Consider the following 15,342-nt stretch of genomic DNA (forward strand, 5'->3'; position numbering starts at 1 on the left):
GTTTCTTCCGACTTTATCAGCACGGTTCCTTGACATACGATAAATGTGTGCCCGGGTAGCTCAGTCGGTAGAGCATTGGACTTTTAATCCAAGGGTCCAGGGTTCAAGTCCCTGCTCGGGCGAGCTTATTCTTTTTCTTTTTATATCTTTTTGTTTATTGCTAGGTAGAAAGATTTTATATGTGTTGTCTTAGAATAATTAATAAATCAACTAATAGCTTTTTATTTTTCATTTATTATTATTTTTAATGACAGTGCAAATTTGCTGTGTCTTCGGGGCACGCTATATTCACAGTATGTTAATAAAGCAGTTGAAACAAAGCAGTTTTACTACGTTGAAGCAGTGCACGCAAACGACTTGTAAACTAAGCAGGGCCACCATATTACTGTGGTTCAATATAAGTGAAAGCAGTTTATCGTTAAAGCAGTAACCAAAGCCAAACTACGTTGCTAAACGTAGACATATAATGCTTGTTTAGACTACCGAATTTCGACTGGAAGGTTGGCAGCTTCTGTAATCACGCTTCTGTGAGGTCTGATTGTGGGATGGCCTGAGGCTGGGGATCACTGTGTAGTGGACCAGCCATGTTGACGGAACGTCCGCACTAAGCTTGCCATCAATATGGGTGCCGCGGAGGAGTCCACGGCATTCAGGTTGGCTAAGGAGGGATGAACCGGGCCAGGGGTGAAAACCAGCAGCCAAGAGTTCCCGTGGTAAGCAGTAGTGGGATAGCGTACCGGAGTGGACTGCCACTATCAGCCTTGCCAATTGTTGGACCACAATCTTTTATGCTGCACAAAATATTTTTTTAAATTAATTTTATTTATATAAGAGATAACAATCTGTTTTTATTATGTAATTGCGTACTTAACCATTTGTATACTTTGTTAAAAATGCCCGAATCAAATCAAATCACTCAAAACCCCGTGAATCATTTCACTCGGAATGACTCATTCCACTGATTACCCAAAGTCTTACTTATGGGTATATTCTCTATATATAGTATTTAATATATTTATATTGAATTAATAGTGTGAGAGCAAGAGAAGCTTCTTGGCAACTATGTATTTTCAAAATGCAACAACTTTGAGAATCCATTTATATACATTTGATTGCCAATTTACATTTGCTATTTTATTTATTTATTTTGACATTATTTATTAATTACTTCTAATGCCATTTATATATTCCAACGACTGTAAGACACTTGAACTTAATAAAAATTTGAAAGGTTTTGTTACCCATTTCATTTGTACACATTCAGCCGAGCTTTTGGTACATTTGGGACGGCCACAGACGATGCTAGCTATTTCGATCGGCATCGCATATAAGAAGCACTTGTCTATTGTAGGTATGGCAAATGTCCACATAAAGAGTATAAGAAGTCCGACAGCGATAGGTCCAATCATCTTGAGAATCGACTTAGCGCGAGTGTTGCTATACTATAACACATTGAGCCCAGACAGAAACTGAAACCGCAGTTTGACTCGCCGCCTGGCTTAAGCTCACTTATATACTATGTGTATAGATTACTTGATAATCCTACAGATAAGTCGGACCTCAGTTCAATCGAAATTGGTATATACTGTACTACAGCATTCACTATAATAAATATGTTAGTCTGTCCTCTGGAATCAGCGCAACAAATATAAGGCTGACGGATATTTCTATTGAGCTCGGCCAATTATAAGACTCAAAATATTTATTTAGCAATTGGAAAGAGTATGTTAAAACTGGGTAGAGGCTGCAACCGAGGTACATTAGTTGTATATCACTAAATGTTTGTCTGCACTACATATCGATTTTATTGATCACATCTATTAGTATAGCATACAATACAATCTCCAATGTCAAGCCTGCCAATCCTGATCAAAAGAGTCGTTCGAAATGCTTATTGCAGTTTTTCCATCCTAAAACAATATTTTTGTATTTTTTGCATTGAGACCTTTCAAATCAATAGATCCACAAGCACCAGACCTGAATTGACTTCTTTATATATAAAACTGTTTGTCCTGATTGACAGACTGACCTACTCACCTTATAACTGACTGATTGGTGAACTAATTTGGTCTCGAAATGTGTAACGCATAGAAGGAGACATCTCCGACACCATAAAGTATATACATATATTCTTGATTAGTATTAACAGCCGAATTGATATAGCCATGTCCGTCTGTTCGTCTGTCTGTTTCTGTGCGAACTAATCTCTCAGTTTTAAAACTAACGTCTTGAAATTTTGTATTCGTACTTCTTTCTGTTGCAGTCAGTACATATGTATGTCGGAGCCGGCTGAAAGGGCTGAAAGGGGCCGTTTCATAAGACTTTTTGGTTTACCATCCAATTGACTTCTAAAACGTTTTCACAGATCTTTGTTTAAATTCAATTGAGAGGTGCTTAATGCATTTCAGAAAATAGGTATCACAGATTTGGGGTCTGAAGTTTCTGGTGCCAAGACATTTCAAAAGAACTTTCTGACAACTCACTTGATGCGCTCTTCGCACTTCTCGCAAAATCCACAGCTCTAGGATGGAAAATGTGGCTCGTACCACGGGGCTAAAATGAGCGGACATTTCGATAGGCTTTCAACTCATTTTGAAATACCTATGCATAATATAATATATATTGTGGAGTTTAATATAGTAAACTTAAATTACCCGCAGGTGGAAAATGGGGGAATATGAATGTCTAAGGTCTAAGTTTGAAGCACAAAACTTGGACCTGGCAAGACCGATCGAAAAAATACCAACTACTAATGTATTATTAATGACTAAGCTTTCTCTCTCAGTTCATGTGTTCCTAAAAATACCTTCGCGTAGCCCCTATGTGGTTTAATTTATCAATATTTATATTTTATCCATATATATTTATGACAAATGAATAAATAATAGTCGTTCAGTTTACATTGAACCACCGAAGAAAGCACATCACGGAGCGCTAGAAAAGCGGCAAAACTGAATTATATAGTTATCGGAAATAATTTAATTTTATTTTATCCACGCAATGGGGAGCTTAAGCTGGGCTCTACTCATACTCAGCGTTTTCTTGGTCCAGAGCACAGCAGACATTCCCGGCTGCGACTATTTTGATACCGTCGAGCTTAAAGCCAGCGAACGACTTGAGAATGGATCGTATCGATATAGAAACGTTATAATACCGAAAGAGAAAACCGGAATATAAGACTACACAATATCGTTCGAAGGCAAGACGCAATCGACCACCAAATCCTATACGAGGGGTTGTGTCTGTCAGGTCAAATCGTGCGTACTTTTTTGCTGTGACCCACACGAGTTCCTTGTTGACGCCCTCTTGAACATAACCTTGCTCAACGGCACAGAGACCCAGATAAATCTACGCAACGACTTTCTCGTACAGCCAGGCTATCAGCAATCGTGCGACTTAGTTGCTGTGAAAGACAGCCTGGACTATCAGTGGACTTTGTTTGAGGTTTGATGGGAGCATGATTAAGATTTCATTGGAATTAATTAATTAATTCTTCGCTCTATATACATATAGGATGGCATACTGTTCAAGCATGCCAATAACCGCAACATATATAAACAGAACTATTGCCTGGTGCCGCTTGCGGTCAACGATGATGTCTACAAATTTGGTGCACACTTTTTGGACGATCCGATAAAAAGCACGAGTTAGTTATTGATAGAGTCCAGGTCAAGTCAAGTCAATTTGATGTATGAATAACTTTCTTCCAGTTACTCTACCTGATGCATTGCGAGTTATTTCAATATTCTGTATGATTATTACCGTTGCGACGTTTCTGTACTTGCCCCAATTTCGTAAAGTGTACGACAAATGTTGCATATGTTACTTTCTTTGCCTAGCCGTTAGCTTTTTGTTGCTGTGGCTCGAATCGCTCTATCGTGACAATATTACTTCTAAATTGTTTTGCAATTCAATTGGTATGAATGCATAAGATAATATAATATTAAACATTTTTATAATAATAATAGCTCATTTTTATATTTCCCTCAGCTTACATTGGGTATTACACTGTTATGGCCACATTCCTTTGGCTCTTGATGATCAACTTTACGCTGTGGAAGAGTGTGAAAAACCTTGGCATTAAGTTTAGGTCGAACTTTAAGAAATATAATATCTTCGTTTGGAGCGTAGCTGCTGGATTACTTGGGATCACACTTTTGGTTTCGTATCTATTTGAAATGGACGAATCTTTTGACGAGAATAATACAAGTCAATTGCAGCCCACATTTGGATATTATTTCTGTTGGATCGATAGTGAGAAGATCATTGCTGATATTTATATTGAATATATATTTAATGTGATCAATTTTCTCGCTTACAGCACAGGATTATTCGGCAATGATCTACTATTATGGTCCCATATTGTTGGCCATACTTATCAACATATGGCTTTCTATTGTAACGGCAATGAAAATATATAAGGAGGACCAGAATAATTGCCGCGTGTGGAGTGACGCCGACAGTAGCAGTAAACTAGCCCATCAAGCCAAGCAAGTGATTTTAATAGATTTGCATGTATACAGATTTACAAATTATTTTCATTTAGTTTCAAATTTTTCTTCCGCCTATTCGCCATAACAGGCGTGGCATGGCTTCTGGAGATAATTGCCTATTTATGTTCAATCAACCAATTACAAGGAATCGAGAATCTTGACATAATAACCTCTTCTCAAGGTATACTTTTGTTTTTTGTATCAGTCTTCAAGAAGGAAGTGATAAAGGCTTTTTATGATCGGTATGGTGCCTAATACTTTATACTCATGCACACCTATCTTGATTAATGCGACATTTTTCTCCTAGGATGGAAAAACGAAAAGGCGGAAACCCAATTATGAGTACCCGCACGAGTGCAAATGTTGGCTCCTAAACCGATTTGTTTATATAGGATACAAATAGATATACTTTTTTATGTAACACTATCCTAAATTTATATGCCAATGACCTACTTATATACCCGAACAGGCTAGTCCAGGTAAACGCATATTCTAAGTACATTTTTACTGTCACTAATTCTTTGACAAAAGTATATTTATTTTGACCTGTTTTAAGTGAGTACACTTCAATAAACTTTGATGAATGTTACCCTGCTATAAGCAACATTGGACTAATGTTTCTTACACAAATTGAGTTTTTTAAATAGTTTTTTTCCAATATATTCTAATCTAACTCATCGAATATGAGCTTCATTATGATCCTATTATACCGAAAATCAACTAATTCTGTGTTCGAAATCTAAATTAAAGTTGTATCTTATTTTCCTTTTAGATGCATTGTATTCCAATAAATCAGCATTAATATTATTCTTGTAATATTTCCAAGAAGAATATGCTTTTGATTGAGTCTTGACAAGAGTAAAACACGTGCCCGGGTAGCTCAGTCGGTAGAGCATTGGACTTTTAATCCAAGGGTCCAGGGTTCAAGTCCCTGCTCGGGCGAGCTCAACTTTTTTAGTATATCTTTTTATTTAAGGCTGGGTAAAGAGATTTTATATATGTTGTCTTTGAATAATCAATAAATCAACTAATAGCTATTTATTTTGTATTTATTATTATTTTTAATGACAGTGCCAATTTGCTGTGTCTTCGGGGCACGCTATATTCACAGTATGTTAATAAAGCAGTTGAAACAAAGCAGTTTTACTACGTTGAAGCAGTGCACGTAAACTAAGCAGGGCCACCATATTACTGTGGTTCAATATACGTGAAAGCAGTTCATCGATAAAGCAGTAACCCAAGCCAAACTACTTTGCTAAACGTAGACATATAATGCTTGTTTAGACTTCCGAATTTCGACTGGAAGGTTGGCAGCTTCTGTAATCACGCTTCTGTGAGGTCTGATTGTGGGATGGCCTGAGGCTGGGGATCACTGTGTAGTGGACCAGCCATGTTGACGGAACGTCCGCACTAAGCTTGCCATCAATATGGGTGCCGCGGAGGAGTCCACGGCATTCAGGTTGGCTAAGGAGGGATGAACCGGGCCAGGGGTGAAAACCAGCAGCCAAGAGTTCCCGTGGTAAGCAGTAGTGGGATAGCGTACCGGAGTGGACTGCCACTATCAGCCTTGCCAATTGTTGGACCACAATCTTTTTTACTACACAAAATATTTTTTAAACTATTTTTTAAATATATTATTTGGAATAAATATATAGGGAACAGATAAAACGACTTGTTTTTATTCCTTTTGTTATTGTGTTTGGCAATATTTGGAATTTCATCTTTATCGTGTTCTTATTCTCCAATGAGTCACATAATGCATTTTACAATAATGATACCCTCTACTTAGCAGAGCAGTTGAGCTTTTTACCGCATTTATTCTCAAAGCTTTTCCTATTAAATTTATCGTTTAAAGCTTTTTGTTTCAGTTGCAATTTAAAGGGGTTTTGGCAAGAACGAATCAACTGCCCGGGTAGCTCAGTCGGTAGAGCATTGGACTTTTAATCCAAGGGTCCAGGGTTCAAGTCCCTGCTCGGGCGAACGCATTATTTTGGTTTCATTTTTATATTTTATTCTCTTACAATGTCTGTTTGATTATAATATATGTAAGTGCCCTCGTAATCGCGTAGAAAGAATGAAAGAATTTTCGCGGGTAGGAAAACGTCTGGAACTTTATGTGTTTTTGTTTTAACTAGACCCGCGACCGACAATAAAAACTTAAATTCAAAAAGAAATCGTACAGCAGCCTAACGTCTAATTGAACCCTCATGAAATTAGCACCTTTTATTTGCTTTTCCACTTACGCTCCCGTCGTGGATATACCCAAATTGTGTGAAACATACTCGAACATCGCTATCTGTGTCTGTAGCTGAGGCCTGCATATCGCTATCTGTATCTATGTTTTCTATATACTCAGCTATTTGTATGCATGTGTGTATCTGTGTCTATTTGCTAAACTACGGCACATAGCCAGTCACAGCCACACAGCTCGGCTGGGCATGTGAGCAAGGTTTTGTTCATGGATACGCCTAAGAATTTTGACACACTTTGTTGCCCTGGCCATGTGGCATACGAGAACACATTCAAGTTGAACGAATACATAGAAAGCAGCAAATGTTAGAAGTAGAAGAATTAGATGCCCTGGCCCAATATGGATGCTGCCTAGCTGTTGGGTGCCAACTGAACTAGAAAACGAATGCGTTTAATTAGCATTCATTACGACAAATCATCAAATTGACTCAGCTGAAGCGTTGCAACAATAAACCCAACGACGGCTACAGCCAACAGACCGAACTAGTTACTGTACAATACGTTCGCGTTAATCTAAAAAATAAACGCAAATATTTGTATGATAAACCAGAGCCAAAGGTTTTCCAAAACTGTTCCATGACGTTGCCACTAGACGAGAAAAGAGAAATCGACCAGTTTCATTTCTCTGACTGTACACACAGTATATCAAGGCTACGTCTAATTTTCCAAAAATAAAAGATATAATGAAGAAACGCCGTGCTCTCTGCGGGTCTTTGGTAATTGCAGCAATGCTTCAGGTAGAATTACCAAAAAAAAAAAAAAATTGCAGGAAATATGGGCCATAAATTAAAAAATTTATTAACAATGGTTCAAATATTTCTCGTGCTCGGAACAGCTTGCTGCTGCTTTCTTGTTCTTGTATTTTACCGAGAATCGCAAATGGTTTCCAGCATGTTCTCAAGGCTGCGAAAAATTGGCAGTTAGACGGATTATACATATGTACATATATTATATAATATTCTAGGCAAATTATTTAAATTTATTTGTAATGCCAAATATCGAAAATAAGTATAAATGTATATATATGTATAAATTACAAAAGTATCTAGAGGGAGCGGGTCCTAACGCGCATTAGAAGTCAGTATCTGTTACTTACATACATATGTGCTTGCTTTTGGGATATGTAAATATATGCAATCTTAAAGTGTTCCATCGTTATTAGCATCATGTAATTATCAATGAAACAAATTCGAACTTAATGAGCGCATTAACGCTCTCAAGTTGAGAGCCTCGAGTTGTGGGCCACTCGACACCTCGTCTGGTAGCGCTGCCGAGCTGGGGTTTACTTGTGGATAGCAGCAGCCTGATTAATGAGGCTTTAAATATCCCACTTTGATTTCATTTTGAAAGACGCGGAGCGTGCAACAAAGAAGTTCCATTGACTCCAGTTTTGGTGAGCGTGCACCGACGGCTACTGGGATACGCGGCCTCGTAAATTCTCCCGCTCCCATTGCCTTTCTGCTCGGCGAGAGTCCTTGCAGCGCACGCACACGCAAATGTATTGGACAATTCAATTTGGAAACAAAATCCACAAAGTCTACACTCATCCATTGCTGCTCTGGGTGCTCTCCTCTCCCAGGCTCACAGACACACGCTCAAACACACACAAATACTTATGTGCACATGCATACACATACATGTACAAGGAGGCATGTCCTGGAAATTGAATGAATTTATATACACCGTGAGAAATAAGTTAGACTTTCCCATGTACATATAATCAAGCTATGTATATGTATTCATTTAAATCATTAAACTATTATTTTAATAATTCAAATTCAATATTAATTTAAAGACGAGCCCACAAAAGAGGCGTCTTTTTTAAATCCCAGTATCAATTCCGTATTTAGCTATATCCTGAATCATTGTAAGAATCCCATCATTGCAAATACCTCTCCAATCTAAAAACCTTTTAAGCTGCAAAGCATTGTTATATATTTTCATAGTCAACTCGCTTGGTAGATATCAGAAGAAATCGATTCTAGCGGAGGATAAGCCAAATTGAATTTAAAAAGTTACCCTTTTGCTGCATTAAGTTCTGGTGGATAAATCCATTTCGCGAATATTCTTTATATGAATCGTGGATGATTCGGGCCCTATAAAAGCTTTAGATTTTTTTCTTCTATAATAAAACTGCTTTTAGTATTTTATTTTTTTTAATAGTTTCACAATGTTTCCACATGCTGAAATACGTTAATCTGTTCATATGCATTTTTTCTGAGTGTATTCATTCTCGCGCTCTCCCTCTCGCACTCGCTCTTTAACGCTAGGTGCTAGGTGGTTGTGTTACTCACACACAGACTCACACACACACACACATACACATCAGCTCACATGCACGCACACAAAGGCAGCAACATGGCTGTTATCAACTTTAGCAAAAGCACCGTTTGCCTGCTGTTGTTGCTGTTGTTGTTGTTGTTCTTGCTGTCGAATACCGCGCGCACCCAGCAAGAAATTCAAGCATGATAAAATGCACAGAAAGGCACATAGTTTGTAACCTGCTTAGTAGTAGTTTTTTTTTCGAATATTATATTTGTTGAATGCATAAAATGCGAAATACAAGCCATCAAAAGGGAGTTAACATTAAATTGTTATTCAAAGTGCAAGAAATTTGATAAAAAACGGCAACATAAAATCAAGGTGGGGTTAAACGCATCTGAAGTACATTTATTATGCCTATTGCAAACGCGATACTGATATTTACACTTACAATCTGCTGAAAACTCATGCACTTTATGTTTTTATACCGCTAAAATCTCATGTGCATGCTTTTTCTTTATAATTTCTACAGTTTTTGCTTTAGAGAAGTGCCCCTCTAGAGGCAGATACAGAGCGCGCACCCGTTTCACACCACATGCCCAAAATTTCCAGCAGGGTAACTGAGACTTGGAGGGTCGCATTCTCACTGGGTTTTAGCTGCGGCCATGCCAGGCCAACTGACTTTAGTTTGAAATTTGACGCCGAGCGCAGCAGTTCGCTGAAAACGAGAGCGCGGCCATTCTCGCTGCCGCTATCGCTGTCGCCGTCGCTGTCACCGTCAGCGCCGCCGTCGCCGCTGCCGCTGTCGTCGTTACAAGCATATCCTGCAGCCAGCGTCTGCCCAGGATGCTGGCAGCGCGTTTGAGACTCAAACTTCAACAAAGCGCAAACTGTTAACGTTAAATCGAATTGACGAGCTTGTCGTGGACACAGTCAGCATGCCAAAAGGCGGCCAAAAACAATGGCTCGGATGGTCAGCTGGCGCTTTTTGTATTTGCATCGCGACCAGGTAAACGGCTCTAATGGCCGCAGGTGAGTGCTTTATTAAATTGCTCGAGTGCAACTAAAACACACGAAAAAAAAAACGAGAACATATAAGAACAGGAGCCCAATTTTTCGTTTGGGCCAATGCGATGCTCGCCATTTGTTTGTACGCATGTGCCAGAATTGGGGCTCAGTCGTGGTGCTGCTGGCGCCGCCGCTCCCCGACTCCAAACCTTGGACAGACTGCGTCTGTCCTCATTTTGACTCGTCGGCTGTGTGTGTGTGTGTGTGTGTTGCGCGCGCCCGGAAATGTGCAAAGCAGCCAACGCCAGCGCCTTTCATCCACTTTTCATTTGCGCAGAAAGAGCACCACTCCCACCCCCACCCGCACGCCCAGCTCCGCACCCCGCCGCAGTTTCAGCTTCGTTGTCGCGCTATTATCAGCAGCAGCAGCAGCAGCAGCAGCAACAACAACAACCACTTGAGGCAGCCACCCCCAGCCTGGTTCTATTCGCGCTATAAAACACTTGTCCCGCCATTTAAAGCATGGGTTAAGTAGTATACCGAAATATTAGTGGCAATCGGCAATTGCCAAGCGGCGACAGCTGCCAACACCCCACACCCCACACCCCGCACCATACACCCACTCACCCACACGACGACCCGCTCGAAGAAGGCAGCAGGGCAAGTGTTAAGCTTGGACGCAGTCAAAGTAGAGTTGCAGAGATGACGATGACCCAACCCGAAATTGCAACCCTGCGCTGGCAACGGCTGCATTTAATGTGTGTCTGTGTGTGTGTGTGTGCGTAAGGTGCGTATGTATGTGTGTATGTGTGCGCACAATATGGCGCAAAGCCTGAAACCCACATTTGACTAAGGTCACAGGACTCGGGGCAACGGCTAAAGAGTCGCATTTGCTGCAGCTGCCAGCACTTGGACTCCTTCTCTGACTCTCTGCCCGTGTGTGTGTGTGTGTGTGTGTGTTTCTGTGTGCGTGGCAATCTGGGCGCCTTGTCCGCGTGTGCATCTACACCAATTACGAGGCACTTGGCTAAACGGCGCCTTTTGTGCTCCCAGCTTTCCAAGCCATCAGCTTAATGTGTGGAAAATTATCCAGTTTCTGGCAACGCTCAGACAGCCCGACAATGCTGCCAACTGAATTGTGGCGCTTTTTTGCGTTATTCAAATTGACCAACAACACCAACAAAAAGAAAAAAAAAAGAAGAAGAAGATAAACCCCAGCATCTAAACAATTAAGTTTGCCACTGGGCCAATCGCTTTTATGGTTATTTTATGCATTCGCTCATCTAATTATTGAACTCTTTGGCTTTACGAGTATTTTATGACAAATTTTGTCTTGACGCCAACTCGTTGCCGGCTAAAGATTCGAGGTCCGCTTCCTCCTCCTCCTCCTACACCCCACCTGCCTAACTGACTCTGTTTGTTGACCTGAATTGTGTGTGTGTGTATTCACACACAAAGTTATGAGTATGTTTTTATCGTTGTTGGTTATTCAAATATTTACATAGACCACAAAATGCATGCAATTCCTATGGATATGGCCTGAATTCTGTGAGCCTATTAAAAATACAAAAACATATCGTACAGCATGTGCCTTTTTTATTGGACCTTCTCATGCAAGGGCATACTGTATGTGAAATTTCTAAAATTCTTCAACTGTATCCCCTATTCATGAGTCACACGATGATGGGGGAAAAGATTTAAGAGAACAGCTCGTTTATTTTAACAAATGAAATGATAAAATGATTTTATTTTTAAATTTATTACTTATATAATCGGTTTGTTTTCGCTTGACTAAAAAAGTAATCAAATTATTTATGATAATTAACACATTATAATGCGTATTAATGCCAAGAGGAATCATTCCAAAAGCAAAACAACCCATTAACATGTTGTCAGGTGTTCCTGAAAGCACATTTCATACGTATTTTGTATGGGGAGGATTTCTTTATTTCTTTAGCTGTTGACAGCGGCTAAAACTGTGAACAATTCTATGAGGGCTCCGTTGTAAACAAATTTATTTATCTTTCTTTATCACTTTTTAAATAAATATTGCAGATAGAGCAGACAGTAGTGTAGATACTGGATATGTCAGGCTTCGTAAGTGTGTTAGATTTTGCTTAGTAAAAGTTATCAGCACTCAAGATGTTTAAAAAAGAAAGGTTACTTAAAAACTTTCAAAACAAAGTACAAAATAAATGAATGTCAAAAAAAAACCTATTTAAGGATTAACTCCTCCACAATGCACATTTGAAAGGTTATGTGAGAAGACTGAAAACTTTAAGAAATAATTACAGCAACGTGTAAGAATGCTCAACTATACGATACTTTTCAAAAGCTTTATATTTATGGTAGCCCCATTATAAAATACAATTTAATAATTTAAACAAATCGGATACTAGGTTTATAAATAGTACAGTCAAGATTGACTATGCCAATCAAGAATATATATACATATAAGCTTAACAGGGTCGCAGATGTCTCCATCTTTTAAGTAGAGTGTATGAAAAACCACAATTAAACATTAGAAAATCACATTGAAAGTTATCGACTGTAATGGAGTGAGAATCGCATCCGTATTCAGGGATTTTTATCAAGAATATATATACATATATGTTTAACAGGGTCGCAGATTTCCCCATCTTTTTGCGACAGTGTATAAAAAACCACAAGAATATATTTGAAACCCATATTATCGAATGCCATGCAATGAGAATCGCATTCCTATTTAGGAATGTTTATCAAGAATATATATACAAATATGCTTAACAGGGTCGCAGATGTATCCATCTTTTTGCTGCAGTGTATGAAAAACTAAATGGAAACATTTGAAAACCATATTGAAAGTTATCGACTGTAATGGAGTGAGAATCGCATCCGTATTCAGGGATTTTTATCAAGAATATATATACATATATGTTTAACAGGGTCGCAGATTTCCCCATCTTTTTGCAATGAGAATCGCATTCCTATTCAGGGATGTTTATCAAGAATATATATACAAATATGCTTAACAGGGTCGCAGATGTATCCATCTTTTTGCTGCAGTGTATGAAAAACTAAATGGAAACATTTGAGAACCATATTGAAAGTTATCGACTGCCATGCAGTGAGAATCGCATCCCTACTCGGGGGGTAAATGAACCACTGAATTTTTTAGCCCCTTCAGAACAGTGGGAACTGCCTTTCGGTTGCACTTTGGTTAAATTCCTGGCAGACTGCACTGACATATTTATTTGAATTTCATGCAAATTTCGTGTGTCGGAACTGCAGCTGCTCGGGAGAGCTTGTTCGGAGTCGCGACATGGGTTTTTCTGGCCTCCCAGTGCGCGGGCTAAAGCGTTGCGAGCGCTCATTTTCATTAGTAGCCCAAAGATAATATAGAAAGGCAGGCGCGTATTTTGTAAACAACAAACAGGAACTTTGGCAAAGGCACCGCCACGACCAACGACATCATCAGCAGCAGCAACCGGTATGAGGCTACACGGCGTACAAACACAGATACAGATACGCTGCACAGATACAGATACAGATACAAAATGCCGCAACTTGCAGGTTGAAAATACAATACAAATACAGAACAAATTCAACTGCAAATACGGCTCACGGGCTCGCGGCTAAAGGTGAGGTGAACCGTTTTGATGTTCTTTTATTTCTCTTTAACTTCTACCTGCACCCATTTTTGTCCACTTCTCGCGAACAACAACAACAATAACGAGAACAACATCAGTGAAATATTTCGCGCTCTGAAACAGAAACCGAAAATCGAAACGGTAACAACAAAAACAAGACAAGACACGACAACAACAGCAACAACCTTGGCCCTAAGCTCTCTCTCTCTCCCTCTCTCTCTCTCTCCTCTCGCTGGCTTTCAGATCCAATCGTCGAGATGCAAACAAACAAATGTGGTGGGAAGCCTGCAATTCGCAGCTAAGCACAGTGAAGCAAACCATTTGAAAATGTGCATTAGTTGACACTTTGAGAGCGATTCTTTAGCTGAGGGACACTGTCGCCTGTCGGCCGTTGTATAAATGATTCCCTTTCCCCGTTTTTGATTTATGTGCGAAGTTGTCTTCTCTCTGTGTGTCGTTTAATTCGCCAGTCATTGCCCCGTTTTTGTTTTTTTTTTTTTTGCGAGGGGAAGGGCGCATTTTTGACTTACCTTTTGTGCACTTCCGTTCGGCTTTACTGTAAATGCATTCAACGAGAAAAAAGTGAGATTTGTACAATGAGAAGCACACATTCCCATATCACACAGCCTATTTACTTAGTCTGTACTGTGTAAATTCATATGTATATGCATGTGTGTTTGTATTTATGTATGATAAATGCTCGTGCATTTGTGAGTCACTGATAAAATTAATAATTATCAACGCAACATTGCCACGTTAATTCCACCTTCAATTTAATGGCTCTCAAAATTTAATTCTCTTCTATTCATCATGTTTATCGTAAGCTAAGAATATACAATAACATTGGGTATATGCTGAAATTTCATGGTATATACGAAGTAATCACTGTTATTACGTTTACATTACGTTTTTCGCTATCAATCAGTGGATTGGTTGTGTGTACTTATTAAAATTAAAATTTTAAATACATCATTTTAACATTTTCTATGGTGTACAAGAGAGAATTGAGTTGAAAAAGTTCAGCTATGAGAAATATAATGGTTTAACAATGAATCGAGTTTAGATATCAGATATCTCGCAATTCATGCATATAATAGTGTAAATTTGATTTTCTTTTAAAACACCACACTGTATTCATAAATGATGTTAAATGAAAACTAATTCACTAGAAATGTAACAGACATACGGAGCTTATATTAATTATAATAATATTGTTTTTTTGGCGTCAAGTTTTAAAAATTAGGAAATATCAAGATTTCAGTTTAATTTTAAATACCAAATCATAGTTTTTCAAACTGGAGTAGGAAATATAGCTTATTTAATACACATCTAAATCTTTACGTGCGCTACTTTTTACGTTTTCTATTTAATTTTTTGGTTTTAACAAAATGTGACTGTTTAATTTTGGCGTTCAGATTACGCAAAACATAAATTAACAGCTTCATAAAAAACAGGAACAGAGCATATTGTGACGTAAAGAGTATATTAAGTCATGCATTTTACTGGGAATAATTAGTTTGAAGAGTTTAAACTAGATTAACGCAAAATCATATTCACATTTTAAGAAATTATATTGATATTTCCCTGAAAGTAGTTCTTGAATTAAATATTTCGTTCGAGAAATGAATCATTTCTGAGTGCTATTGGTAATTTCACTGTTTGATTAGTCGATTATAGTTTGCACAAAAAAGCCGTCGACA

The 15,342-nt window shown here is 38.6% G+C and overlaps 1 protein-coding gene and 3 non-coding genes across 4 annotated transcripts; all 4 read left to right on the top strand.

Moving 5' to 3' along the window:
* The first annotated feature begins 49 nt into the window (after window positions 1–49).
* On the top strand, window positions 50–122 carry TRNAK-UUU (transfer RNA lysine (anticodon UUU)). The gene has a single exon. It is a non-coding gene; the product is annotated as a tRNA-Lys (tRNA).
* Window positions 123–2,685: 2,563 nt separating this feature from the next.
* On the top strand, window positions 2,686–4,881 carry LOC135440998 (probable G-protein coupled receptor Mth-like 11). Its single transcript, XM_064700431.1, has 7 exons — window positions 2,686–3,444; window positions 3,514–3,646; window positions 3,711–3,917; window positions 3,991–4,254; window positions 4,322–4,490; window positions 4,547–4,674; window positions 4,801–4,881. The coding sequence occupies exons 3-7, from the start codon at window positions 3,752–3,754 to the stop codon at window positions 4,833–4,835; spliced, it is 762 nt and encodes a 253-aa protein (XP_064556501.1). The 5' UTR covers window positions 2,686–3,444; window positions 3,514–3,646; window positions 3,711–3,751; the 3' UTR covers window positions 4,836–4,881.
* A 481-nt stretch (window positions 4,882–5,362) lies between these two features.
* Window positions 5,363–5,435, top strand: TRNAK-UUU (transfer RNA lysine (anticodon UUU)). Its single transcript has one exon. It is a non-coding gene; the product is annotated as a tRNA-Lys (tRNA).
* Window positions 5,436–6,399: 964 nt separating this feature from the next.
* TRNAK-UUU (transfer RNA lysine (anticodon UUU)) lies at window positions 6,400–6,472 on the top strand. Its single transcript has one exon. It is a non-coding gene; the product is annotated as a tRNA-Lys (tRNA).
* The last annotated feature ends 8,870 nt before the right edge of the window (window positions 6,473–15,342 follow it).

The sequence above is a fragment of the Drosophila montana genome, unplaced genomic scaffold (assembly GCF_035044405.1).
Source record: "Drosophila montana isolate Dmon_TW-CO22-7 unplaced genomic scaffold, ASM3504440v1 contig_1761_1, whole genome shotgun sequence".
In the NCBI taxonomy this organism is placed as follows: domain Eukaryota; kingdom Metazoa; phylum Arthropoda; class Insecta; order Diptera; family Drosophilidae; genus Drosophila; species Drosophila montana.

Bases quoted from the DNA above. Each gene is read 5' to 3' on its own strand.
- LOC135440998 (XM_064700431.1), top strand. From the start codon at position 3,752: ATGATTATTACCGTTGCGACGTTTCTGTACTTGCCCCAATTTCGTAAA. The intron at 3,918-3,990 runs GTATGAATGCAT...TATTTCCCTCAG, and splicing joins ATTGTTTTGCAATTCAATTG to CTTACATTGGGTATTACACT. The intron at 4,255-4,321 runs GTGAGAAGATCA...TCTCGCTTACAG, and splicing joins TTATTTCTGTTGGATCGATA to CACAGGATTATTCGGCAATG.